At 34.1% G+C, this 27923-nt stretch overlaps 1 protein-coding gene across 3 annotated transcripts; it reads left to right on the top strand.

Annotated features, from left to right (window-relative positions):
• The first annotated feature begins 154 nt into the window (after nucleotides 1–154).
• On the top strand, nucleotides 155–27124 carry LOC106079797 (ranBP-type and C3HC4-type zinc finger-containing protein 1-like). Of its 3 annotated transcripts, none has more exons than XM_056036517.1 (15): nucleotides 155–494; nucleotides 3457–3585; nucleotides 4593–4863; nucleotides 5676–5769; nucleotides 5959–6148; nucleotides 6520–6564; nucleotides 7966–8093; nucleotides 9357–9524; nucleotides 10331–10507; nucleotides 15728–15888; nucleotides 16814–16925; nucleotides 18559–18738; nucleotides 21889–21987; nucleotides 23656–23799; nucleotides 25388–27124. In XM_056036517.1, exons 3-15 carry the CDS (start codon nucleotides 4646–4648, stop codon nucleotides 25466–25468), a joined length of 1797 nt encoding a protein of 598 aa, XP_055892492.1. In that variant the 5' UTR covers nucleotides 155–494; nucleotides 3457–3585; nucleotides 4593–4645; the 3' UTR covers nucleotides 25469–27124. The 3 variants fall into 3 exon arrangements, with proteins under 3 accessions (XP_055892492.1, XP_055892490.1, XP_055892491.1); XM_056036515.1 differs by having other exon boundaries at nucleotides 3457–3590; XM_056036516.1 differs by having other exon boundaries at nucleotides 3457–3590; nucleotides 4556–4863.
• The last annotated feature ends 799 nt before the right edge of the window (nucleotides 27125–27923 follow it).

The raw sequence follows: 27923 nt of genomic DNA, 5'->3' as shown, positions 1-27923 counted from the left end.
ATGTGGCACTGTGATAATCTTTTTTCTTGAAAACGAAATTAGAACACGTCAACTTCCTGAACTCTATTCTAGATCTAGATCTAGATCTAGTATGTGACTATGTCTATTCTTGACTAGATCTAGTATGATTAATAACTACTGTGTCTACTAAAGTCTAGAATTACTCTTAAGTCTAGAGCTAGATAAAACTTTTTTTTTTTAAATTTATCTATAATATAAAATATAACGATATCTTATCAAATACATGATTACGCCAAAAAAAAAGAAGCAAAAGAAGATATTTAGATCTACGTATTATTACGCAATATTTTATATAATAAATTATAAATCTACTTTTTATAGATCTACTTTAACTTAGACTAGTCATTCTAGAGTCTAGACTAGTCACGACAGTGACTACTCACTAGTAGACTCTAGACGATCTAGTATCATGAAAATCTAGATCTAGTTAAAGTTAATCACTAGTTTATTATTCTGAGTAGTAGTTAGTCAAAGTAAGTTAGTGACCTAGTCATGCATCTTGTTATTATGTTATATTCAATTATATTGTTATATTATATAAATATTGTTAATCAATGAATTAACTTAAATGAAGTTAAATGATTTAATTAAAAGTTTTTTAAACTTAACAACTTTGCTGTGAAGATGTGAATGAAGTACTAGATATTATGGTATTAGTATACGACACTAGAAACGCTAAATCAGGTTTCTGTTATATTTTCAGAATATGCAGAAAAAAATGCAGATTACAAATATGTAATTTGATTTCCTCGGAGATAAATAGTTTTTAAAATATATATTTTTAAGTTTTATTTCTTATTACCATATATTGTCATTGGAAATACGCCATTTTGGTTTTAAGGCTTAGTACTAGACTATCTCCCTTGAATTACTTGCCAACTTTTTTCTGTTGCTGCTTTGTCTTTCTTTCTAGCAGCTATTAGATCTAATATTAAAATTCATTTAAACTGCAAACAATCTTTTGTACTTTGAAAAATAACTAAAAATCGAAATTAAAATCATGTAGTTAAAGTAATACAACAGACAAAAAAAAATTAATAGAAAAATAAAAAAATAACTCTAAGCCTAACAAAATATCTTTTATTGGCAAAATAAAAGTAATTAAATAAATAGATACCGGTACCCTGACTTTAAATACATGAAAATAATAGACATTAAATGTTATTTAAGATATTAAAAGCATGCAAGAAAAAAATCAAATAGCCAAATAGATCTAATCTGAATAGATTGTAAGATGAAATATTAATCAACACTTAAAAATTTAGGCTAAAGCATCATACTCCAAGCAGTGGATTTGGCAAAAAACAGTTACATGTGGCCTCTTGTGGTACCATTTGTATGCAATAGTGTTATGTTGCAGCATATATGGTTGTCTGTGTGAGATAGTATGTATGTGTTTGCATCATTTTAATCGTTTTAATAATAGCCATGAGTATTTTGTTTTGTTGTGGTTTGGTGAGAATGTATAGATGTCTCTTTGCAGTAGTGTAGCAGCTGCAAGCATTTCTGCAGTTGTGGCCCATGTTGTATCTTTTTTCATCAGCTCCATATGCTGCAGTTAAAAAAAATATGGTAGCTATAAGTACAAGTTCTTTATCCTTCTCTTATTATGTACGGTAACTTATAATCATATTGAATGAAAAACAATGCACAATATAAGAACAAGCAATATCTACAACAAGGTAGAGAAAGTAATGATAGGACTGAAGAGTGGAAGGGAACTCCTTTTATAACAGATTCGGGAAATGTTACAATGGCATCACAACACGATATGATCCAACCACGGGAGTTTTTATCGTACATAACTATCTGTAGAAGCTGGCCGACATTATAGGATACAACCAAGAGAGTTTTGATCGTGACATCGTTATGTTGCGTCACGTCTCAGTCTTAGTCTCATCCGACTAGACCTCAGTTGAACTGCATGTCGGTGAAACGAACCGGCAAAGAAAGCGAAGAAGGATAAATTTTGACCAAGTAAAACACCGTACCTTGCCCTTCTCCCTTTATGAGCATACCAGCGATCCTAGCAGTAGATGACCTAATATGACCACGGCGCCGGCGAAGCTCCGAGCAGGGGAAGGTGATGTTACATCACACCTAGTTCTGCCGTAAAGACAAAGATCGTGTGTGACGGCCGGCGCAGCGAGGGTTTAAAGGTACGTAAGAATAAACGGAGAAAATCGCCACCTGTACGGTACGGCGGGAGAGAAAACTTGCTTTGGACTCCGTAACGGAATGTAATACATGGGCGAGGTGGATCCATGTGAAGAGAAGGGTTGGTAGGCGGAGTCGCTAACCCCCCCCCCCCCCCCCCCCCCACAACTACACATCTTAAACAAATTTAGTGTAATAGGTGAGGAGGTTTTTTTTTTAATGAACTCCGAAAGTAAAGATGCATAAATTATCTAAATAGTAGTGTATATGCTTCTTATCTGTTTCTTTATACATTGGCTTTTGTTCCCCACTCTATGCAAAGTAAATTTCAGATTGTGAAACATGATAGTTTAACAGGTGCTACGTAACGTTTAACAAAGACGTTCGTGATCTAGTTACACTCGACCTATCCTCCCTCCAAGAGAGGTGGAGCCAGAGGTAGTGGTAAGAGTTATAAACACAGACATTAGTCCTATCTGATCATAAAACACACGCCAAACAATCTCTGGTAGACAGTAGACTCCACTCAGAAGACCTCACGGCGAAAGAGAAAGGGACACTGATATGTGTCAGCTTCATAAAATTCTTTCTCTTCGTGGTGTGATTTTACGAAAATAGAGAGCGCTTAAAATTCGTTAGAAATGTATAGATCTAACTGTAGTCTTAATCATCAACAGATAAACATAAAAGTATTATTTCTTATAGTAATAAGTTTCCCGTACTAGATCTATATCATTTATTGTCATTGCTCTCAAAAGATCACTAAGTCATAATGCATAATTTTGTTCAAAAAATAATAATAATTAAACATAACATGTATATCTAGATGCGTGTTTCATTTCATTTAATTCATGCATATTTGTTTTATATTAATTATAGATCTAATTGTTAACATATATTTTTTAATTAATAATTTCATAAGTAGAAAAAAAGAAGAAACAACAAGTTCATCAATTTATTAATAACATTTTATTTAGACCTTCATTTCAGTAAATACACTTAAAAAATCATAAGTTGACAGCATAAGAACAAAAACTCTCTTTAAAAAAAGTTATAGAAAGTTCAATATAGGTAAGGGAGATAAATATGCTTAACAAACAACATGGTGGTCGGCAAAGGTATCTGCGTATCTGAACTATTACCGATATTATTATGATATTATGATTTGTGTGTATTGATAGATCTAGTCAATCTAGATAAAGACAGTCATTAGACTATAATTATATAATATATATGTAGATTCTAATAATTCTATCTAGTTATATAATATTTATCTAGATCTAGTGACTAGTCATCTAGTGCAGACACTGAGAAACTATAACTACTAGACACTAGTAGTAGTAAGTTAGGACTATGTAGCATAAAGGCCAACCTAAGCCTAAGGCGACCTAAGTTTAAAGTCTAAGTGTAAGGTAATCTTTTAGATCTAGATTCTTCTAATTATTTTTACTAATTAAAATAATTTATTTGTAATGTAAATTCAGTAATGTTACATCTAGGGGTCTAGTCAATCTAGATTATTCTAGATATGGTATCATATAATATAGATCTAGATGAGATGTGGCAGATCTGGATGATTCTTTTCTTCTAGAGTCTAGATAATATTAATTTTATTTAATAGGATCTACAAAATATTGTGTATATAATAATTTAGATGTATGGAAACTAAGTGTAACTAACCTATATATCTTCAGAAAGACCTGGGAGAAGTTTAGTCTATGTAAAGCTCTGAGCATTTATAATTTATATTGAAAAAAAAAATGCATCTAGAGATACTTGCAAAAATAGTGGTAATATATTGTTACAATCTTCTCAATCAGGTCTTGTGTAAACACTGCTAAACACATCTAACTCAACAAGAAGAGTTCCAAACAATTGTCTGGTATTTAATCACAAATACATCCACAGCCAATACTAAACAATTGGCTACACTAACTACAAATGCTTTCTTGTACTTAACAGAACTGCCTACTAAACACCATTAGTCTCTCTGTCTACTCCTGGACTAGAACAGCTACCGTTCTCAAGAACTCACATTATACCGCACCGTTCTAACTGCCTGGACTGCACTCCTTTTCTTACACACTGTCTCTGGCTCCTTCCCCCCCCCCCCCCCCATGCCCCGATCTATGGGGCGCCTATGTGTCCACCCAGCTCTAATGGGTACCTGACATTAGTATGGGAAAAGTAAAGGCGGTTGGTCATTGTGCTGGCCACATAACGCCCTCATTTACCATAGGCCACAGAAAACCGATGACCTTTACATCATCTGCCCCATAGGTAGCATGGTCTGAAAGAGGAACTTTACTTTTTACTTTAATCTTAGTAAAATCGAGTTGTACATCTAGAAGCTTATAATTTATAATATTTTTTTTAGCCAACATTGAACAAAGAAATTCTGCATTAAATTCCAGATCAGACAAAAAAAAAAGAGATGCTTCCTTTAGTTTTAAAATAAATTTTTAAAATGATACGAGGGGAAAGCTATACCTTAAATAGCTCTACCAAGGAACTCATCCAGGATGCTGCATCTGTGTTGGTAAATAAATTAGCTGCTGCTATTCAGGCAGGGGAAAATGATCAAGCCAAGCAAATAGTTGACAAACTGGCCAGCTTGAAGCTCAAACTAGACATCAGCATTCCAAAAGATGAAAATGAACAGAGGAGCAAAGAAAAGGAGTTCAGGTAGTAACATTTGTTTCGCTACATTTCACCTTCACCATTTCACCTTCACCTATTCCTTAGTCTGTTGGACCGTTGTGCTCCATGCAAGATTTGTTGACCGGCTTTCTCCATTCCTCTGTCTTTTGCCTGGATAGAACCTCTTTCAAAGGCAGGCCCGTCCATTCTTTTTTGTAGTCTTCCCATCACTTTCTCTGTCTGCTTCTTCTTCTTTTACCTGGTACTGTTCCCTGAAAGAAGGTCTTGCAAGCCCAGAAGACCTTGTAATATGCTTATAATAATATATGTTACACTTAGTTGAATTAATTAAAGAGGGTGTCACATTGTCATAATTACTTGAGTTTCTCTTGCAAATTTATTACTTCTAAACTTCTTTGACCTAATTACTAGTCACATTATTAATGTCATGGTGGTGCTATGGCTGAGTGGTAAGTACTTGGCTTCCAAATCCTGGTGACACTGGTATTTTTAGTTTCAGGATCTTTAGGGCGCCTATGTGTCCACCCAGCTTTAATGGGTACTTCACATTAGCTTTGGGAAAGTAAAATTGATTGGTCATAATGCTGGTCACATGACACCCTCGTTAGCTGTGGGACACAGAAACAGATGACCTTTTCATCATCTGCCCTATAGATCTCAAAGTCTGAAAGGGAAACTTATTGTCATAAAGAAAATTGTATTTTAATTATTGTGAGTTGAATTAATGACTTAAAGTGAAATATCTGGATAAAAATGTTAAAACAACCATTTCTTGAACTATATTATAACATTTATTTTCATGAATATTGGTATATATCTTTATTTCTCATTTTCAGTATTAGAGTTCATGTTGAGGACAGAGTATCTGAAGGATGTTACTTTAACCTGATGGTGAAAGCCTGTGATACAATAACGGATCTCAAAAGAAAGGTTTGCATTTCTTTTTTGTGTGTGAACGGTTTCAAAACTTAAGATTAAACAGCATATCAAACTAAGAAGCGACCTTGTTGATGGTACTTGAAGATTCAGGCAAACAGTCCAAGGTTACTAAGATATAGTTGTATTTTTATATTATTTTTTTTATGCTGAAGGGAGTGTCTATCTCCTGTGTATTTCTAGGTCATGTTGATACACGATTTCCCCATGGAAGTACAGAGGTGGATCATTGGCAAGAAAATCTTCAGTGACACAGATAAGCTAGGTCAGTGTGGAGTGAAAGCATCGAACCACACCATTTACTTGTATCTTGTGACGGCTCGATCTGTGGGACTTAATCAACAAAGTTATCAACAGGAGAGACAATCCCTAAGTACGTAAGCACTTCAAATTAATTTTTCGTTTGATTTATGGCTTGCTTAAAACTTTACTGTTTAAGCATAAGAAATAAGTGTTCATTTTACATAGACCTAGATCTAATGGCTGGAAAATGTATTTGTCTAATTTTACCTTTCTATGTGAACCATTTTGTTATGAAATACTAAATTTGTGATTTTTGTGCTTGTTGGATATAAGTAAATAAATTATAGACTTATGCATCAAGAAAGGAGCTTATGTTTTGGTATATTGGGCTAGTAATGTAGAGTGACTGCTTAATTAAATATGCTGGTCCTTGGCTAAAATAATTTTGCCCTTTTATTATTGTTGTTATTAACTCTACAGTATTGCATTTTATTTTCTCAGTTGAAGGCAGAGCTCTGCAGCCTTTAGCACTGTCTCAAGAAGGAGGTAACTATTTACTTAATTGATCCTGCTTGACGATTTCCCCTTTAGTACCCCTGATTACCTTAATTTTGAAATGGTTGTCATGGCTAAATTTAAATTTAGACTCTGAAAGTACTGTTAAAAGATTGCATACTAGAAATTCATATATCAGAAAGAACCAGAAGCCACTCTGATAAAATTTGCCAGCAACTAATAGTGAACTATGGTATTTCTTTGATTGCTGTAGCATCACTATACTTTTTTTTTTACAAAGGAAGACAATCTGATGATATTTTACAAAGTGCAAAAATTGAAAATCTGTTTCCATTCATCATTCTCACTGTCATAAGTCAGATTAATGTAGGTCTAAATTTATACATCCCCAAACTATTTTTAGTCTTACTGTAGTTCAGGTTTTGAGAAACTGACCATGGATGGCATGAGGGGTTGTGATATCATGGTCTAGGGCTTCTTGTGGAGAATAGGGGAAAGTATGAAAGGTGTGTGGATGATTTAAGCTAGAGAAGTAGAGAACCTTTATTTGAGAAGAGAAAGGTTTTTTTAGATTTCTGAAAGCGGTGTGTGACTATATTTCTCATTCATTGATTTGATTGAACTTTGTATTCTATGTACATAAGTGATGTTGGTGAAATACAATATATTGACTACAAGTATTGCTTGATTCTTTCTTTTTGATACTCAAAGTTCAGTTAGTAAAATTCTAAATGGAATGTATTCTTCCATCAGGTTTTGAGAAACTGACCATGGATAGCATGAGGGGTTGTGATATCATGGTCTACGGCTTCTTGTGGAGAATAGGGGAAAGTATAAAAGGTGTGTGGATGATTTAAGCGAGAGAAGTAGAGAACCTTTATTTGAGAAGAGAAAGGTTTTTTTAGATTTCTGAAAGCTGTGTGTGACTATATTTCTCATTCATTGATTTGATTGAACTTTGCATTCTATGTACATAAGTGATGAGTTGTTGGTGAAATACAATATATTTACTACAAGCATTACTTGATTCTTTCTTTTTGATACTCAAAGTTCAGTTAGTAAAATTCTAAATGGAATGTATTCTTCCATCAGGTTTTGAGAAACTGACCATGGATAGCATGAGGGGTTGTGATATCATGGTCTACGGCTTCTTGTGGAGAATAGGGGAAAGTATGAAAGGTGTGTGGATGATTTAAGCTAGAGAAGTAGAGAACCTTTATTTGAGAAGAGAAAGGTTTTTTTAGATTTCTGAAAGCGGTGTGTGACTATATTTCTCATTCATTGATTTGATTGAACTTTGCATTCTATGTACATAAGTGATGAGTTGTTGGTGAAATACAATATATTTACTACAAGCATTACTTGATTCTTTCTTTTTGATACTCAAAGCTCAGTTAGTAAAATTCTAAATGGAATGTAATCTTCCATTAGATGATTCCTGTGCTTGGACACCATTGCAGCAAGGTCTAGAGGAACTAGAGCACACCATAGTCCACAGTGGTATGGCTAGCAGGCAAGCATCCAAAGCTTCACTCACCAGTTCAAGTTCATTACTACAGGTCAAGATTAAGATATACTTAATACCGTTAGACCTGAAGATAGATTTCTACTTAATACAGTTAGACCTGAAGATAGATTTCTACTTAATACAATTAAACCTGAAGATAGATTTCTATACTTTATACAGTTAGGCCTGAAGATAGATTTCTACTTTATACAGTTAGGCCTGAAGATAGATTTCTACTTATTAAAGTTAGGCCTGATGATAGATTTCTACTTATTAACGTTACGCCTGATTTTAACTAGCTATATTGCTAAACCAGATGTTCATTGTTACACAGCTCAAGTTGTTTTCTAAGTTTGAAATATCTCTAAGCGCTATTTTTGTTTTCTTCGAATACATAAATACACTACTTAATATATTATAGTTTGTCCATCGATGATGATCACTTTTGTCGTCCTAGGGCTGAGAGCTTAAACTGATAAGAATAAGAAAAGTTTATGTGCATGTTGCAGCGACCAAAATAACCGAGAAAGAAAATGGTCTTATCACTTTTTTTTCAACTTTGACCGTTCTCTTTATCATATTTCACAAACTGACCAAAAAAAAATACTTTAAAAAAGACTACCTGTTTCATATTTAAAAAACTGGCCAGACAAATACTTTAAAAAAGACTGCATGTTTCATATTCAAAAAAACTGGCCAGACAAGTACTTTAAAAAGACTGCATGGTTCATATTTAAAAAACTGGCCAGACAAATACTTTAAAAAAGACTACATGTTTCATATTCAAAAAAACTGGCCAGACATATACTTTAAAAATGACTACCTGTTTCATATTTTAAAAACTGGCCAGACTAATACTTTAAAAAGACTGCATGTTTCATATTCAAAAAACTGGCCAGACAAATACTTTAAAAAGACTGCATGTGTCATATTAAAAAAACTGGCCAGACAAATACTTTAAAAAGACTGCATGTGTCATATTTAAAAAACTGGCCAGACAAATACTTTAAAAAGACTGCATGTTTCATATTAAAAAAAACTGGCCAGACAAATACTTTAAAAAGACTGCATGTTTCATATTCAAAAAACTGGCCAGACAAATACTTTAAAAAGACTGCATGTTTCATATTCAAAAAAACTGGCCAGACAAATACTTTAAAAAGACTGCATGTTTCATATTCAAAAAAACTGGCCAGACAAATGCTTAAAAAAAGATTACATGTTGGCCAGTCAAATAACTCTGAATTGACACTTATAAAAGTATTTGCACTGTTATTTGTAACATAAATAATGTTTTTTTTTCTTTTGTTTTTAGGAATTAGTTTCGAACAATGCTCTTCAACACTCTCCTCCTCCAAACGCAGCATCTGAAAGACCTAGGTCTGTGAGAACGGAGTCTATGCTTCTTGAGCAATCCAATTTTTCTTCAGGCTATAGGTCAAAGACACCGCCAAGGTCACCATCTGCTGTAAAAAAAAATGAGGTAAAGAAATCCGAGGGTTAAAATGCGGTAGTTGGGTTGTAGCTAGTCCAACTAAACTGTTGTAGTGAGGGTTAATGTACGGTAGTTGGGTTGTAGCTAGTCCAACTAAACTGTTGTAGTGAGGGTTAATGTACGGTAGTTGGGTTGTAGCTAGTCCAACTAAACTTGTAGTGAGGGTTAATGTACAGTAGTTGGGTTGTAGCTAGTCCAAAGATACCGCCAAGGTCACCATCTGCTGTAAAAAAAAATAAAGTAAAAAAAATCTGATGGTTAATGCACTGTTGTTGGGTTGTAGCTAGAAAGTGAAAAGTTCCCCTTTCAGATCAGGGCAGATGATGTAAAGGTCATCTGTTTCTGTTGCCCATGGTTAACCCAATAGCTCCTATTTCCAATTAAGAAAAACCCATTCCAGGCAGTAAGCAAAGAGGGATAACTCCGAATTTAAAAAAACCTAAATAATAATTTTTTTTGAAAAAATAATCAAATTTAAGATCTAATATATATAAACAAACAAACAAATTTAAAAATAAAATATGTCTAGTTTCAGAACATATATACTTTTAATACCATAAGAATATTAAAAATGTAAAAAATACCAATTTTCCCACACGGGTGCTTACACACTGGGGCTATGGGCCTGTTTGTCTGAAAAATTATTTAAACAATAAAAATCTTCCCGATTTTATTAAAATAGAAATTGTAATCTCTGAAATGATTTGTAATTGGCATTTTGTTGTTTTTATTGTTTCTGCAACTTTACGTCCAGCAATGCCAAAAAGTAATTGCTATTTAATGGTTCTGTTCAGCCTGTTGGATGGCAGTGTTCTATATGTACACTCATCAATCTGCCCATTAGACCAGGATGTGAAGCCTGTGCTGCCCCACGACCTTCGAACTACTGCATTCCACCTGGCTACCAGCTAACACCAGAAGAACTAGCTCTTTATGAGAAGGAACAACAAATGGAAAGATTGACTCGAGAGGTAGATAGATTTTTATCATTAATTTTTAGGTCATGCTTGTGTTTGTATAGTCAGTAACTTTCCTGTGATTTGATTTTATTAGGATTTGGATTTTTAGCACATTGGTACAGTTTAGGCCATGTCATCGTATCCATAATCCCTCATTATGTTTTGTATTTTGTTACATTAGAAAAACAGGACATAATTTGCTACATTAGAAAAATGACATATTTTGTTACTTTAGATATTAACATCATTTGTTACATTAGAAAATGAAATAATTTGTTAGAGTTTTTCTCTTTCTAAGTTTTCCTGAATCTCCTTTGTGCATCTATTCTTTTGTATTTCTTGTCCTAATAAAACAGCAATTGTTAAGAAATTTCAAAAAAAAGAAAAATGAATATTTCTTATTCTTTTGTTTCTTTCTGACATATGAATGAAAGCAAGAAATCAAAACAGAAACAATACCTAGATAGTCAATAAGTTGTGTACAAATACAAAATAGTTCCTCAAAGTTATCTACTTTTTGTCCTAATGCTTTTAAATCTATCTATCTATATACAACTGTACCATAGTTCTGGACTAGGCCGTCATTAAGCCTAACAGCCTAACAGCTACTGTAAGAATGAAGTGATACAATTGGTCAAATCTTGTTTCCCTTTCAGTATTGATGAGGGAAGTGACGTATGCCTAACCTAAAAACAAAATATCAAAGAACCCCATTTTTTTTTGAGATGTCAAGAATTTACTGTCTAAATTATTAAATGTAAATGTTTCTAAGCATTTAAATAAAAAATGGTGAAATGTTTACTATTATAACTTTTTATGCAGAATTCAAATATGTCAATAACTCAAATTTGAAAAACCATCGGAGTTTCCCTTTAAGTTCTTAGCTTGCACTTTAGTATTTTGTTCATGTTTATTTTTACAGTGTATTAACAGCTTTCGAATAAGTGTGTGCTGACATTTGTTTTTAGTTCTTTGATGTGGGAGAGGCTGAAAAACTCCTGTCAAATCTTTTTTTTTTTTGGTTACTACAAAATTTCTTGTGTAAAAGAGAACTATTTATTGTCTATAATGACAAAAATATTTCTGGCTACTGAAAAAATTAATGCAATTCCTCTCTTGCCCAATAGTCATGGCCCTATGTTAACCTTCTCCAATTATTGCAGAGTTCCATTACATGGAGTTTAATTGTGGAATTAGGGAAGCTTGAACTTGGCTTGGCTACCTATGAAGGGGGCTCGAGGTTCGACACCTGACTCGATTTGAGTTGTGTTTACTGAGCGCCTAAAGGCAGCATGGAAAACCTTCTCCCAGATACGCCCTCCCCCAAGTGGTCCTCAATTGAGATTGGACCATAGTGCTCAGAGCATGCTATAAGCATGAAAGTAGCGCTATATAAAAGCTATAATTTATTTAGTTATAGAAATTGTATATTATCGCAACAATTTTTAAATTGAATTTTACTTTCAATTAGTTTGTGGAGGTGGCATTTTAGAATGAGATATTTGTGGGAGTGAAATACTTTCTATTGCTGCGAGTTTGTTTGTGATGATTTATTTAGTGCTGTGCTCTATTCCATGGAATTATTTTGTGCAGACAAGTTCATTTTCTTATCTATGCACTTCATGTGGAAACAGTCGCCACCTCATCTTCTAACTCTTGGAACCAATTCTCATCCTTAAGTTCTTCTGGAAATGTGACAATATTCTCTCTGTGTGTTGCAGGCTGCTCCTCCACCTCTTACGATCTTGTCAGCCCCCAACAACAGATCTAGTCGACACTCGGACATTGTCACTGAGCAGCAACAGGAACTGGCCAGAGCTTTAAACTACGAGGCCAGTGGTCAAACCGCCTTGGTCAGCGCCAACTGGCCTGAAAGGGCTTCCCCTGAGCAACATTTTATGGAGCCGGATGAAGCTGAAACTTTTTCAGACCATCAGAACGTTTCACGAGCTAGAGCCATGTCCCTGATCTCACCAGCAGAAAACCAGAACTTGAACAATGCGGCAAAGGAAGCCTCAACTAGATCGCAATCTCCTTTTCGAAGATATTCAGCATACACTCCGGCTAGATATCCGATAGAAAACAACCAATCTGATGAAGAAAATTAAGTTTATTGAATGTGGTTTTTACTGTTTAAATGTTGATTACTTGCATTATTGTATTACTTCATAGACGATATAAAATTTTGTCATTGCTTCAGAATTTTTAAAGAAATAATTTCAAAATGTAATTTTTGTGTAAAGATTGTTTTATTCCTAATTTTAATAATGAATAATAAAAATAATAAAGGCTGCAAACATTTTGCAATATGTAATGATAATCTCTGCAATCATTTGTATGTGTAATGATGATTGCTGCAGTCATTTGTATATGTAATGATGATTGTTGCAGCCATTTGTATGTGTAATGATAAATGCTGTAATCATTTTCAATATGTAATGATGAATGATGTGATCATTTGTAATATATAATCAATGCAGCAAATATTTGAAATGTTTAACAATGATTGTTGCACAGTTGTTCAGATTGTAATTGTCTGATGGATGATTTAAATTTACTAATGATACTACTTTGTCTGTGTTAAATGTGACAAAATATGTAGGTCACAGCTGGGTCTGAAGAGCTATGTGAAATACTGCACTCTTCTTTAGTCTTCAAACTTGAAGACAATGCATTATTATGGTTCTTACCAATCAATGTGTTTGCTCTCATTGCATTGGACCGTTTTAAATACATGCAAGATGCCAATATTTTATTTTTTAATGACAGCACCTGTTTTGTATCCATGATATTGTGATATAATTGTTTTTAAACCCTTTCAAAATCTGATCGCATGCCAAAAATCATCCTTGGTATTATTAACAATGTCAACATAAGAATAGACTACTATGAAGGCTTTTCATAATTCATGTACTATTTTAAAATAGTGGCAGAATGTAGATTGTTTCATGATTTAATTTTTTTTAAAGAAAATTCCAACTATTTGTTTTCTTATTCTAGTAGTTATATTCAGTTTTGAGACTATTATTTTGGTAGATATTTTTTAGACTTAAAACCTTCTACTGTTTGTTAAAAAGTGTTTGTTACACAGATCATGTGTGACATTGTAAAAATCTAAATGTGATTCTCTAAAACTTTGATAAAAAAATCAATGCTTCCCATGGAATGATGAAGTTCCATAAATAAACTTTAAAAAACAACAACATTGTTTGGCACTTGTTGATCTAAATTATTTCTGTAACCATTTCTTACTATTATTTTACTTGATAATTTTTTAGTAAGAGCAATAACAAACAAAAAGAGAATTTAGACGGATTGAAATATGTTAAGTGAAATCTAGATATAACTCATATAATAGCCAATTTAAGTTATGATTATTGAGACATCTGAAAAAAAAAAACTTGCCTTAAGGTAAAACAGTCAATTTTAAGAACATTTTAAAATAGCATTTAAATTTATGATTATTAAAACTGGAATTACAAAGATCTTTTACGCTCTTCTATTAGTACATGACAAACAAGTATGTCTCACCTACAAGAACTAAATATTGACGAGGTGTGTTTTTAATTTAGATATTTCTAGTTCATAACACAATAAGTTGTTAAAGGTCTAAGACTGCTTTGTTGACCCTTATTGGAAATTAGTCGTGATTAGGTTTTGTGGTTGTTTGTTTTTTGTCAAGTATAATTCTAAATTAATTTTAAATGGCTATAAAAAAAAAAACTTAAAATTATCTATGGGAAAATTATTATACTTTTTTTGACAACTTAAGGGAAGCAACTCAACGATTTCAGTGTTTATTTACATGGAGACATCACAAATACATAGAACAAAGTCTGCCTTGAGCACAGCATCTTCATCAGCTCTAGACTTGGGTGGAACTGAGCATGGAACTCCTTATCTTCTTCTTAATGTAAACATCCTTCCTAGTCTAGTCTCTGATAGTGTGCACCTTCTGCACTATCTTGGAAAGCGGTGTGCATGGCAGGGTTGTAACACTATATTAGTTTTTGCATTATATCAAGGAGTCATCAGTTGAATTTGGCATATTGTTAAACTGATCACAGATCACATTTTAAGTTTTTCTTTCTGTAGGATGTGTGGCAGAGAGTCCAAAACTTCTTGGCTATGGTTTAGCCAGTGCTCAAGTTCTAATCCCGACTTGAAGAGTTCTGAGCTCTAAAAGCCATCATGGAAACCTTCTCACAAAAGAGAGATTGGACCATAGCATACTAAAGCATGAAAAATGTGCAATTGAGAAAACAATTTAGAATCTCCATGTCTGTAGTTCAGAAATATTTATTCTTTCCTTCAATTATTTTCCTCATTGAAATCGAAATACAAGCTGGTTAATGAACAAATTAGCAACTTTTTAAAAGTTTATTAAAAGAAATTTCGAGCGAAATATTAAAAGATGTTCCATATTATTTTCTACCCTATTAACATTGACTTTATCCTTACTGTGACTAAGAGGATAAGTCACCTTTAAATCACTGCTTGCTTGTGTGGTGGTGGTGGCTGAGGGGTAAAGGTCTTGGTTTCCAAACCTGGAAGTTATGGGTTTGAATCTTGGCGAAGACTGGGATTGTTAATTTCAGGATCATCAGGGCTCCTCTGAGTCCACCTTGCTCTAATGGGATACCTGACATGAGTTAGGGAAATGTAAAAGAAGGTGGTTGGCCATTGTGCTGTCCACATGACACCCTCATTAACCATGGGTCTCAGAAACAGGTCACCTTTACATCATACCCTATAGTTCACAAGGTTGTGCCATACTTGCTCTGTGAAAGTATGGACTAGGATTGAATGATCTTCCATTCAAAAAGTACATCTAAAACTTTTAAAACAAATAAATTATTTTGTTCCCTTTCATTAAGATTCTGTTTTTAAAAGAACAATGTACATAATAAAACATATATTTAATCATTAAGGGATCAATTTATGAAATAAAAATTGTCCTTTTAGCTCACTTTGAAATGTTTGTCTGTGATTTTGAATGAATATAAATATGCAATACATTGTAAACATTTAAAAAAAAAATTAATTAATAATAAACTGCAAATAAGGCATTATATAATTTTTTTTTGAATAATAAATCATTATATTTGTGTTTTGTAAGGCTGAAATCTTGGTAAAGTAGACATTAACCCAATGTAAAATTGAAGTCTGAGATGCATTGACTAGTGTAAAGACTTGACAGTGTACACACTCTTTCACTGTTTTTGTTTTCAGGCAGAGGAGACTGTGAAACAGCAAAACTTTCAGATGCTGATGGAGATGGATGACCAAGACCTAGTCTCCAATGTGGATTGCTTCGAATGCCCAATATGTTTTGATGAGATTGACGACGGAGATGGAATAGTGCTTCGAGAATGTCTTCACAGTTTTTGCAAGTAAGTACTGGGTAGTCAGCATGTAGTGTGGCCTTGACCTAGCTCATGCATTTTCTTCTTCTTCTTCTTCTAGCCAGATTTTTGCTGCTGAGCTGTGAGCTCATTTGCAGACTGTGCCAATGAAAGATAGTGTGCTGTTCTCTTCAGTTGCTCAGCACTGCCATACAGAGTGTTGGTTTTGTTGGGCTGTAGTGGTAGTAGGGTCTGCCTAAAATGGATTAGGAAGGGGCATTCAAAGAGGATATGGTTTATGGTTTCTTAAGGTGTGTGGGATTTATTTTGTTAAGATGGTAATTTAACAGAGGTGTGTGTCTTGTTCTTATTTGAAAGATAGTAGATTGCTCTTTGCGGGGGAGGAAGTTAATACATAATTTATACTGTTCAGTTTGTTTGGCATGGTAATTTCTTTGTACATAGCTCTGTCTGTGTTTCCTGACGCCCGTTGGTTGAGCCACCCCTCTTTGTGATAGTTATTATTATTATAGCTTTTATATAGCGCTACTTTCATGCTTATAGCATGCTCAGAGCGCTTTGGTCCAATCTCATTTGTGGACCAGTGGGGGGGAGGGGGTATCTAGGAGTTGGTTTTCCCGTGCTGCCTTTAGGCGCTCAGTAAACACAACTCTGCCCGAGTCGGGTGTTGAACCTCGAGCCCCCTTCTAGGTAGCCAAGTCAAGCCAAGTTCATGCGCACTTAGCCTCTCGACCACGCTTCCCACTGTTAGTTGACTAACATTGACCTTAGGGTGAGGTAGTTAACAGGTCTATCTGGTTGTTCCATAGATGATCCGGCCTTTGATAGTTTATCAGCCTTTTCATGATGGCAATGTGTCGAGGGATCCACTGTAATATGATATTGATATCTCATGTATAGAATACTAAGCACTTTTTTTTCACATTAAACATTCTGACCACTGTATTTCTAGACCTTGTTTATTGGAAGCTGTGAGACACACTGAAGATGCTATTGTGAAATGTCCATATCAAGACAATGTGTATTCTTGTCAGTCAGTTCTCCAGGAGAGAGAGATCAAAGCAGTACGTACTCAACCAAAGCGTCACTCTTTTTTTTCATCTTTTCAGCCATCTCTCACTTTCTTACTCTTTCACTCTTTTCAGCTCTTCAACACCTTTTATTTGTCATCATTAATAAAATAATTTAATTTATATAGTGCTGTTAAAAAAGATAATGCAACACACAAGAGTTAAAATGACAAACTAATGTTAAAAAAAAGTTTTGAATGGATAGGTCTTAATGTTCTTCTTGAATGCAGTGAAGAATGTTGTTTGAAATCAATGGGAAGTGAATTCTAAACCTTTGGTCCATGCACTAAAAAAAAACCCTGGAAATCAAAACTTTTTTTGATGGAGAAACATGGCACAACTAGAAGCTTGATTCCTTGGAGCTTAGAGCTCTCTGATGGTCATATCTTGTATATTATCTTGTATATTCAAAAAAAGAAGATAATTACGTCCGATGCATTTCATGTGTCAATCTAGTCGTGCATATGGAGTGATTAAGTTCACTAGGGTACAAAGGTATTTCTTTGTTGGAGATACACGGATGACAAAGTGTGGCCACCTTGTTGTTGATTCTTGCTTTCACAGGAAGCCAATACAGTGAACGCAAGTGAACTGTAGCAGAATCTTGTTTTGTTTTTGTGTAGGACTATTTGTGCAGCGTTGTTCTGGATTTTCTGCACCTTAGTGATTTTATTTTTTCACTTTCAAATTTTCTACATTCAGTACCATGTTAGATAACTTTTCTAGAAAGCATTCATTGCGTTAGTAACATCATCTTACATTATATTTCTTTTAAAAGAACTATTGACCTTCCAAATTCTTTGAATGAACCAAAGTTATAGCACATTTTCTTAAGTTATAGCACATTTTCTTAAGTTATAGCACATTTTCTTAAGTTATAGCACATTTTCTTAAGTTATAGCACATTTTCTTTGGAGTTAATGCATTGTAAATACTTGACTAGGTTCATGAACATTGATCAGATTGAGCTTTTGATAGGTGATACTTCATAGATTCTGCTATTGGTGCTGAAAATATTGAAATCTGGCTTTTTACCTGCTTATCAAGTATATGGACCATGGGAGGACCTCTGAGTTACACCCTCTCTCTGTGTAAACTTGTTATATTTTAAAAAGTGAAAAGTGCCCTTCTCTGACCCCATAGGGCAGATGATGTAAAGGTCATCTGTTTCTGTGGCCACAGTTAAAAGGGCTGTCATGTGGCCAGCAAAAGGACCAAATGCTTTTAATTTTCCACAGGAACCCATTAGAGTTAGGTGGACTCAGGAGTGCCCTAAAAATCCCTAAATTCAAAATCCCACTCTTCACTGAGATTCAATCCTAAGACCCCTTGATTTGGAAGCCAAGAGCTTTACCACGTAGCCACCATGCCCTTTTATATTCTATGATATTCTAAAGGATGATGAAAACTTAATCAAAACATTTCCTCCCAGCAGAAAATTTTCAAGTTGAAGTAACAGATCTGATTAGCAATAGACATATTGATTTTGTAATGGTATTTTTATAGCTTAGAATTCTCTACAATATTATCTTCACTTTAGTGTTACAAATATAGTCTTTCATTAGACTTTATAGTCTAATTGTGGTGTTACCTTGTAATAAAGTGTATTTATATACTTAAATTTTAGCTTGTTCCTGTAGACATTTTTGAAAGGTTTTTACAAAGAGGTTTAGACCAAGCAGAATCTAGAATGACCAATGCTTACCATTGTAAAACAGCTGACTGCCATGGTTGGTGTATTTATGAAGACCTGGTCAATTTTTTCAAGTGTCCAGTTTGTGAGAAAGAGAATTGTTTAACCTGCAAGGTAAAATATACTAACTTTCATTCAACTGTTTTTTTTTTAAGAAAATGTACTGAAGTAATTCTTTCAGTTAGATGCACTCTTTTATGCATAAAAACAGCAATTGTGTAATTTCTTTAGACTACATCTGCTTTAAACTGCAACTGGTAGTTGTCACCACCTCAAAGTTGGTGCCATAGAGTAGAAACCCTAATTCTGTATTGTGTATGTTAATTCCATATTGTGAATCTTATTCACAACCCATGTTGCACTAAGGTGAACACTTTTGACCTTAGGTGAACCAGAGAGTAAAAGGCAGTCAGTCCACATAGAGATCTTGTAGCAAGCACTTGTATTGAGTCACTTAAGATATAAGCAGTAGAGTTAGATGTTTAAAGTAGTTGGTTATAGAATAAGTACTAAGTTGTGATATTCGTATATTACTGTTGGATTAATACTGACCATTCCTGGGTCGAATTGTATGGTGTATTCACTATGTGGTGTTATATTAAACTTATTGTGTATGCTACACCCAGCGTCATTTCATTATTCAGTGATTTGTAACAAGAACCCAATGTCACCACCACGCCTACATTGATAACCACAGCCACATTCATAACATATAAAATAACTCGGTGACATTTAATGGTGTCAGAAGTGGTGTAAGAAAACGACATTTAATGGTGTCAGAAGTGTCAGCAAACAGCATTTATAGTGTCAGAAGTGTCAGCAAACGATATTTTATGATGTCAGAAGTCAGAACTGCTAACTTAAAGGATTTATGAGCACCAGAGGAACAAGTCAAGAATTTTTTTCTATTGCTGTCAGAAGTATTTTAATACTACAGTTACTTACAGTAACATTTATACGGATATTTTTGAAGTTGGCAAGTGAACTATTTAGTTAACACATGAAAAAGTAACTCTAAAAAATATTTGTTTACACATGACGCCACTCAACGAGCAAGAAAGCTAAAACCTGATTATTATAGACTCTACTATTTTTCTCATTTGGTCGTTCAGCGACACATTCAACATTATAGAGATGACCTAGATCTACATTTATTGAGACCAGCACACAATTTTTCAAGTGAGATTCACGTGATCCAAGAGTGACATTATTATTATCTTCAGCTAGTCTAACACTACTAACAGAAAACAGAGCTGAAATTGAAAGTTAACTGTGCCTACTATTTTAACTTGTACTTCAAGATTGAACTTTACATGAATTGCAACTAATCCAGAATTTATTAATTTTTTTTTTGACTACACACTTGGTATCTAGATCTACTACTACATGTCATGTTGACCTGCCATGACAGTTACCATTAGCAAGCTATTTTTTTCATCTGTGATGAACTGAACAATTTGAACTGTTCCTGTCTGAGCTGTATTTTCAACTTTTCCAGTTGACTACTGTCCTAAGTGTCATTTATCTGGAAGCCTGATTTATGTGGTTGTACTTTTACACCAGTTGAGATAGCTTTAGGAGCACAGCATTGTTCAAAGTTACTTTAACATCCTAAGGGAAAGAGATCAAACATGATATGCTGAGACAACCTGGATACTACAGCCTGTGTGGGTGAAACTAGACAACCGTGATACTACAACCGGTGTGGGTGAAAATCTAGTACTACAAGTCATTCAAGTCATCGTTTGAAGACAGCTGATATATGGTCAGTCGAAGTAGCTGACATATTCAAGAATCATCTACATCGAGCGCTCGTCATAATTCTAATGACACACTCCTATTGTCGCTGTCTAACAGCACATTTAATAAGAGAGCGCTGTATGAATTTTTTTGATTCAGCAAATATTTTGTGTAACACTGTCATATTATATATTTTATTTCAAGTTTGTAGTTCTATTTGAACTCTGCAATTGTACATTTCATAGACCCCAAGAATTCCAATTGATCCTACTTATGATAATTATTTCGTCAAGCTGAAAAAAATTTTGAAGGGGGGTGATAGGTAATGTCACCACCTCAAAGTTGGTGCCATAGAGTAGAAACCCTAATTCTGTATTGTGTATGTTAATTCCATATTGTGAATCTTATTCACAACCCATGTTGCACTAAGGTGAACACTTTTGACCTTAGGTGAACCAGAGAGTAAAAGGCAGTCAGTCCACATAGAGATCTTGTAGCAAGCACTTGTATTGAGTCACTTAAGATATAAGCAGTAGAGTTAGATGTTTAAAGTAGTTGGTTATAGAATAAGTACTAAGTTGTGATATTCGTATATTACTGTTGGATTAATACTGACCATTCCTGGGTCGAATTGTATGGTGTATTCACTATGTGGTGTTATATTAAACTTATTGTGTATGCTACACCCAGCGTCATTTCATTATTCAGTGATTTGTAACAAGAACCCAATGTCACCACCACGCCTACATTGATAACCACAGCCACATTCATAACATATAAAATAACTCGGTGACAGTAGTTAAATGTGTTTCCTCACGATTGAAGGTCATGTGATTATTAAAAAGTTGTTTGTAAAATGTTTTACATGTTTCGGATGTTCCTTCAGAGTTGAAGATAATTACTTCCTAGTCCTAACCTCCCGCAGGACGACGGGGGATGGGAGCGGGCAGGGTTTGAACCCTGGACCATCGATAAATCTGAACGACAGTCCAGCGCGCAAACCGCACGACCAGGCAGCCATCCATCCATATTATTGTTAATATAGGTTATTTTAAACTACACTAAACTTCGCTGATTGCTTCAAGTGGTTCCCCCAAATGAAGATTATGTAATCATGTTTTTAAATATAGACTAAATCCAATAATATCTGAACAATATTTCTCAAAGTGATAGAACCAGTTTCCTTAGAAGTTAAAAACATAGAAATGTGGTATTATTAAAGAAAGTTCTTTTTTTTTTTAATTTTGTGTAAATATTCATGACTATGCTGTGAAACAAGTCATGGAGGAATATTCCAAAAGTCATAAGTTTTTTTTTATATCAGAAAATGTTATAGAATGCTATAGAATTTAATTTGTGAATTTGCTTTTAGAAATTGCTATCAATTAGCTTTTATCAAAATTCACTATCATTACTTGCTTGATTTATTTTGATGTTTGCGTTAAAATTGGATATTACAAGAATATCATTCATCACACATATGTTATCTTGTTTTGATTGAATAAATATGTACATATTTCTTAGGCTATTCATGAAAATATGAATTGTAAAGAATATCAAGATGGTCTAAAACTGAGGGCATTAAATGATGCATCTGCACGACAAACTCAAGAATTACTGCAGGTAATCAAACAAATTTATCTTTTCTTATCTTATAAAATGCAGACAGTGAATCAGAATGAAATAAATGTCTTGATAAGCCCTTTTGTAGACACTGAATCAAAATGAATTAAATGTCTTGATAAGATAAGCCCTTTTGTATACAGTGAATCAGAATGAAATAAATGTCTTGATAAGCCCTTTTGTAGACACTGAATAAAAATGAATTAAATGTCTTGATAAGCCCTTTTGTAGACACTGAATAAAAATGAATTAAATGTCTTGATAAGCCCTTTTGTAGACACTGAATCAGAATGAAATAAATGTCGTGATAAGCCCTTTTGTAGACACTGAAATCAAAATGAATTAAATGTCTTGATAAGCCCTTTTGTAGACACTGAATAAAAATGAATTAAATGTCTTGATAAGCCCTTTTGTAGACACTGAATCAGAATGAAATAAATGTCGTGATAAGCCCTTTTGTAGACACTGAATCAAAATGAATTAAATGTCTTGATAATCCCTTTTGTAGACACTGAATCAAAATGAATTAAATGTCTTGATAAGCCCTTTTGTAGACACTGAATCAAAATGAATTAAATGTCTTGATAAGCCCTTTTGTAGACACAGAATCAGAATGAAACAAATCTATTTTTTGATAAGACCTTTTGTTGTCAGATTGAAACAGATCCCTAATTCCTTAGTGGAGGTTTTCATACATGTGGAAAAACTATATATAGCTTGCTTTTTTGGTGTATCTGGCGTACACAATACAGGAAGTGTTGATGAGCTAGGCTTTTTTTTTAAAGGTATTTGATAGTTTTTTGTGCTCTTTTGAGCTCTGCAGAATCCAATGTTCTAAGAGCTTCCATTTGTAGCACTCACTAAGTTCAACATGGGGGGAAGCATTATACTTCAAACTTGTTTAGAAAAAAATGGGCAACTAACCAGGGGTAATAATGGAGATTTGATCTGAAGACCAACTGCCACACTTTGTAAAAAATTCGAGCTTAATCCATTTTGGTTAGTTGGCAACAGTGATGTTCAGTTTAGCGTCCTTGACATTGTTTAGTTTTATTATTATAACAATGGAATAAAAAACATTAGGGACCACATCATTCATCATCATCATCATCATCATTACATATTCTTAAATGCTGTTTTTTTTTTCTCTCAAAATTTACAGCCAGCCCAATTCCCCTAAGATTTGTAACGCAGATTTTTTCGCATCAGAAATGTCTGACCATCATATTCACAGAGAATGTCAGTTGATGTAACCAATTAGGGATGCAGTCATTTTGATATTAATCAATTATAGTAAATAATAACTTTATTCCATATAATAAGGATTTTTTTTTAAAAAGTGCATCGTTCATGCTACAGCTTTCTCAGTGTGCTCAGGGTCCTTCTCTTTTGTGGACCTGCAGGGGAATGTATTATCTGAGAGAAGATGTTTGTGCTGCCTTCAGGCACTCTTTTAAATTTAGATGTTTTAAACTTTGAATTATTTACATTTCATAAAATTCAGGTTAAAATTAAAAAAAAAAAAAAAGAATTTCACATCAGAATAATACAAAAAATTCTAGGCCTACTGACTCTGATATTAATCTTTTTATTGAATTTATCTGATAATTCATAAGAAGTTTCTGTACATTTCTTTTTTCGTAACTAAAATTATTTTTTGGTTTGTAGCAACTAGTAAAAGATGGAGAGGCCATGCATTGTCCTCAATGTTCGATTATAGTTCAGAAGAAAGGAGGCTGTGATTGGATCAAATGTTCTATTTGTAAACTGGAGATTTGTTGGGTGACCAAGGGACCCAGGTGGGGTCCAAAGGTAAGCATTACAATATTCTTACAGTATCGATGACCCAGTTTAGTACATTGAGAGAGGTTCTAAACAGTGCAAAAAAAAAAGGGGAGGAATGGAGAAAGACAGTCGACAAATCTTGCCTGGTGCCCCAACGGTCCAACAGACTAAGGGATAGATAGATAGATAGATAGATAGATAGATAGATAGATAGATAGATTACATTTATTAGGGACCCAGCCGAGGTCTAATGATAAAATAAGGAGTAAAAACTTCCATGTCTTGCTGACCTGTCAACAGATTAATCTTATCTTATCTTATATAATACAGACGTTACTTCAAAAAAGAAGATGATTACGTCCTACGCGTCATGCATTTAGTCATGCATAATAAACTTATTGACTGAGCAATGAGTTCAGTTCAGAACTGATGGTAGTACTGCAATAATCATACATTTTGTGAGGACCCTTGTAAATTTAGTTATGACCTTTAAACTTTAAGGCTAAAAGGTTTTAGCCATTAATTTTGGATGGTGAACCTAGATCTACCTTGTTCATTTGACTCCTGATTTGAACTTCAGAGTTGTTTGCCCCTGAGCTCACACAATTTTAATTGTTTGTAAAATGTAAAATGTTTTACATGTTTTGGATGTTCCTTCAGAGTTGAAGATAATTACTTCCTAGTCCAAACCTCCCGCAGGACGACGGGGGATGGGAGCGGGCAGGGTTTGAACCCGGGACCATCAATAAATCTGAACGACAGTCAAGCGCGCAAACCGCACGACCAGGCCGTTGGTGAAAGCAAAGGGGGCTGGTCATTGTGCTGGCCATACGACACCCTCATTATCTGTCTGCAAAAGAATTAGATTACCTTTACATACCATCTGCCCTCTAGATCACAATTTCTGAAAGGGGTACTTTTACATTACTTATCTAGTATTAATTGACTTGACAGCATTTATACATAAATACACACCACTATTTTATTTTTAATTTGTTTTTTTTTCTTGACTGAATTCATACAGATAACATCCTTTTTTTAAAATTGATAAAAAAAAACCTGTTTTTTTTTTTTTTTTTGTTTTTTTTTTCAAATAATAATAATATATATTATCTATGAGGAAAATAGTGTTACAATTGAGCATTGCACATAATAACGTATTGTAAAGATAGTAAATGAATTATCTGATTGCAAATGAAATTCCATACCACAGATTTACTTAAACATTACATGTGAAGTTTAGATAGTTGGACTGGCATTGAATGAGTTAATTGCTAAGTTTCTAGTGTCTGTTTTTGTGTGTGTGATTGGTGTCTTGTACCTTCTCTGTGATGCTAAAATGTTAAAATTGTGGCCTTTCTGGTTTTTTTTTTTTTTTAACTTTAAAATCATTATATCCTCCTATAGAATGTTATTCTCAAATAGGCGTCTAAGTGTGGTCTGTTTGAAATTTTAAAAATCTTTCTATTTGTGACCTGATAGAAAGGAGCAGACTTACTAGCACTTTCTGTTCAGATGTTTTTAAATTAAGTGTCCATTGATATTTACTTTATGTGTATCTGATCTGATTAGCAGACGTCATTTTAATCCCAACTTTTTCTTTCTTTGTTTGCAGGGTGAAGGGGACATAACTGGTGGATGTAAATGCCGTGTAAATCAAACTAAATGTCATCCACAATGTATCAATTGTCATTAAGACTGACACCTGCAATTGCAAGACACCTGCCAACTTTTCTAATTGCGCATAAAACTATTCTGCCAGCTGGGAACTATTTGACTGCCAACTACTTTGGTGTTAGACAAAGCAAAGTTCAACCTAGTGTTGGACACCCACCTTTTTTTATTTATTGAGCTTTGAATTCACTCTTTTGAAACTTGGAGACAACTATTCCTTCCTTGTAAGATGTGTATTGAATTATTCTACTGGATAATTATTCATTCATTTTATGATCAAAGGAGTGATGTGTATCAGTAGACAGAGGGTAGAGGTGTAACAGTAGTTATATGCATAACAAATGTACAATGAATAATGTCAAATATTTGTTGTATACTAGTGATCAGATGATTGATGTATAACAGTAGTCCAATGATTGATGTATAACAGTAGTCCAGTGCTTGATGTATAACAGCAGTCCAATGATTGATGTATAACTGTGGTCCTATGATTGATGCATAACAGTAGTCCTATGTGTAATGTATATTTCAATAATAATATAATTAACGTATTTACTTTACATCTTTAGTGGGAATTCTACTATAGAGCATGACGTGACAGTCTTAATCTAATACAAGAAAGTTGGAGGATTTTTAATATATATATATATATTAGCATTATACATAATTATATGAACTGCAATGGCCATACATTGTAAAACATTGGAGAAGAAACTGAAGAATAGAATGGCACCTCCTTGAAAACGTCTGAACTGGGAGTCAGGCTAAAGAGGAGAGTGAACTTATGTTGTAGTGACATACTTACACGTGGCGAGGACGGAAGAAAGGCCCACTAACCCAGTCCCATCCATCACACCGCTCCCCAGTTGGGGCTATACGGGTAAAGTTCCCCTTTCAGACTTTCCGATCTATAGGGGGGATGAGGTGACCTGAAAAAATAGCTCCGACAAAATAGCGCGAAATTTCCCTGCAAAGTAGCGCGGACTAATATACGATGTTTATAAAAGTACCAGATTTTTAGTAAGTGAAGATCCTGGGCAGCATTTTTTGTTGAGCGTTGAGGCCTCTATCTTCTTCAAAATACAATGTATTATTTAATCTAGAAGTATGCCATATTTGCAGAGGAAGAGTGCAGGCCTACTTTAAATTATATTGCATTCTTCTTTTTCACCAATGCTTAAAATAAATTTCTTGCTAACAAATACGTAAAATGTTTTACATGTTTCGGATGTTCCTTCAGAGTTGAAGATAGTTTACTTCCTAGTCCAAACCTCCTGCAGGACGACGGGGGATGGGAGCGGGCAGGGTTTGAACCCGGGACCATCGATAAATCCAAACGACAGTCCAGAGCGCAAACCGCACGACCAGACAACCATCCAATACGTTTTTGAAATGTCGTGATCCCGCTCAAGGACTAGGTATATGTTGATGTGTGTGGTACACATGTATGTGTGTGTAATTTTAAAGAACTATCATACTATATATTTCAAGTCCATTTTTTGGAATATAAATAAATGCTATACCGGTATTTTGAAATCGCGCATTTAATCTTATTATAAATCTTGCATAATGTTTGTATAAGCACATTTTAAGATATTTATGTTTCCTGCAAAATGACGGAAAAATATTGCAAATATTAAAATAAAATAAAGATATTTTCTCTATTCATATTTTAAAATGACTGAAAAATATTTTTTTATGTGCTATTTTGTTTGAGGTATTTTGTCAGCACTATTTTGTCGGGGTACCGGGCGGATGATGTTTAGGTCATATGTTGCTTTGGCCAATGGTTAATAAGCCTGGTGTCATGTGACCAACACAACGACCAACCGCCTTTTCTTTCCCCAACTAAAGTTAGTTGAGTCCACTCATCTCAAATGGGCACTTCACCCTCCAACAAAATGTGATGGTATATAGAGGCTATGTGATGGTATATAGAGACTATGCGATGGTATATAGAGACTATGTGATGGTATATAGAGACTATGTGATGGTATATAGAGATTATGCGATGGTATATAGAGACTATGTGATGGTATATAGAGACTATGTGATGGTATATAGAGACTATGTGATGGTATATAGAGACTATGTGATGGTATATTGAGACTATGTGATGGTATATAGAGACTATGTGATGGTATATAGAGACTATGTGATGGTATATAGAGACTATGTGATGGTATATAGAGACTATGTGATGGTATATTGAGACTATGCGATGGTATATAGAGACTATGCAATGGCATATAGAGACTATGTGATGGTATATAGAGACTATGTGATGGTATATAGAAACTATGCGATGGTATATAGAGACTATGTGATGGTATATAGAGTGTTGTCTTAAAGCAGGAGCTCAAGGAGCCATGTCTCATGAAAACAGATGTAATGACATGATCATCTAGTTGTTGATTGGGGCCGCCAGACTGAAAGGTCTGTGAAGAGCCAATCCTTCATCCTAGCCATTGGGGTAA

Source organism: Biomphalaria glabrata, chromosome 7 (assembly GCF_947242115.1).
Source record: "Biomphalaria glabrata chromosome 7, xgBioGlab47.1, whole genome shotgun sequence".
Taxonomy (NCBI): domain Eukaryota; kingdom Metazoa; phylum Mollusca; class Gastropoda; family Planorbidae; genus Biomphalaria; species Biomphalaria glabrata.
Note: the sequence above shows the minus strand (reverse complement) of the source record. Positions and strands in the feature narration are given on the sequence as shown.

Coding starts and splice junctions, on each gene's coding strand:
- LOC106079797 (XM_056036517.1), top strand. CDS start 4,646: ATGATACGAGGGGAAAGCTATACCTTAAATAGCTCTACCAAGGAACTC. Junction 8,094..9,356: donor GTTCAAGTTCATTACTACAG/GTCAAGATTAAG, acceptor TTTTGTTTTTAG/GAATTAGTTTCGAACAATGC. Junction 18,739..21,888: donor AGAATTGTTTAACCTGCAAG/GTAAAATATACT, acceptor CATATTTCTTAG/GCTATTCATGAAAATATGAA.